Raw genomic sequence first — 1,126 nt, 5'->3', positions numbered from 1 at the left:
GAAGCGAGTGAGGGTGGCCAAGATATCCGAACTGTCCCCAGAAACAGTTCCCCCTTCATCAGTCATTTCCCGAATACGATTACCTCGACGGCGAGAAGAAGCCACAGAGTGAAAGTAATGGGTGTTGGCATCCCCCTCTTCCAGCCATCGAACCTTGGCACGCTGTTGCCACCACGTGGTTATCCGTGCAAGAGTGCTATTAAGTTCACGAACCTTACGAAGAAGTTCCACCTCTTGGACAGGGGAGAGACCTTCCGGCGAACAATCGGCTACTTGAAGAGCCGCAATGTCCAGCTCGAGAGAACGTTGAAGTTGATGGAGCCCTTGAATTTTATTGCGGCTCCAAAAAAAAAGATGTCGAAGAGTTCGACGGCATTTGGCCTGCAAAACATCAGCCGGGCCACCAGGGGGAGCCCAGTGCCAACATTTGGACACAATGCGGCCCGCAGCAGGATAGGAGAGCCACATATCCTCAAACCGAATCCAAGCAGAGCGTTGAAAACGAGAGGGTGTGGAAAGGGAACAAAGAAGAGGACAGTGATCAGAGGCTAACCGTAACAGATGACGGACTTCGAACTCCTGATGCACCTCCAGAAGAGAAGTCGAGATAAAACATCGGTCGAGGCGAGCCCAAATTTTACTCAACCCGTCCTTATTGTTACTCCAAGTGAATTTAGGCCCCAAAAAGCCAGGGTCAACCAGGTCATTGGTGCGAATAAACTCCTCCATATCCAGTGAAGCAGCAGACGTTCTAAACGGGCGCCCACCTTTTTTATCATCTTGGGAAAGGATGCAGTTGAAATCCCCAATGGCCAAGAGCGGGATTTCAGCATCCCGGCAGGAATTGATGCTGGCCCAAAGAGAACGACGGACATGCAGGTCCTTGTCCGCATAAATCACTGCAATATTCCAGCAAGGTTGATCAGCAAATTGTACACGGCCAGCCACACACTGCTGGGAAGAGAGGAGGGGGGCGAAGGAAACCAAAGCCCGCTTCCAAAGCAGTAGGATTCCTCCAGCTTTACCGACCGACGGCTGGAAATGAAATTCCCACGCACACCCAGCAAGCTTGTCAACGTCTTTACGAGACAAAGCCTCGATTTTAGTCTCCAGAAGAGCAATAAAA

The 1,126-nt window shown here is 51.1% G+C and overlaps 1 protein-coding gene across 1 annotated transcript; it reads right to left on the bottom strand.

The window, feature by feature from the left end:
- Positions 1-32: 32 nt before the first annotated feature.
- Positions 33-1,035, bottom strand: LOC110107530 (the record flags this gene model as incomplete). Its single annotated transcript, XM_020837808.1, has 1 exon — positions 33-1,035. A coding segment is annotated over one exon (1,003 nt), but the record flags the coding sequence as incomplete, so codon positions are not given.
- Between the last annotated feature and the right edge of the window lie 91 nt (positions 1,036-1,126).

The sequence above is a fragment of the Dendrobium catenatum genome, unplaced genomic scaffold (assembly GCF_001605985.2).
Source record: "Dendrobium catenatum unplaced genomic scaffold, ASM160598v2 original_scaffold_285057, whole genome shotgun sequence".
Classification (NCBI taxonomy): domain Eukaryota; kingdom Viridiplantae; phylum Streptophyta; class Magnoliopsida; order Asparagales; family Orchidaceae; genus Dendrobium; species Dendrobium catenatum.
This window is presented reverse-complemented; position numbering and strand designations above follow the sequence as displayed.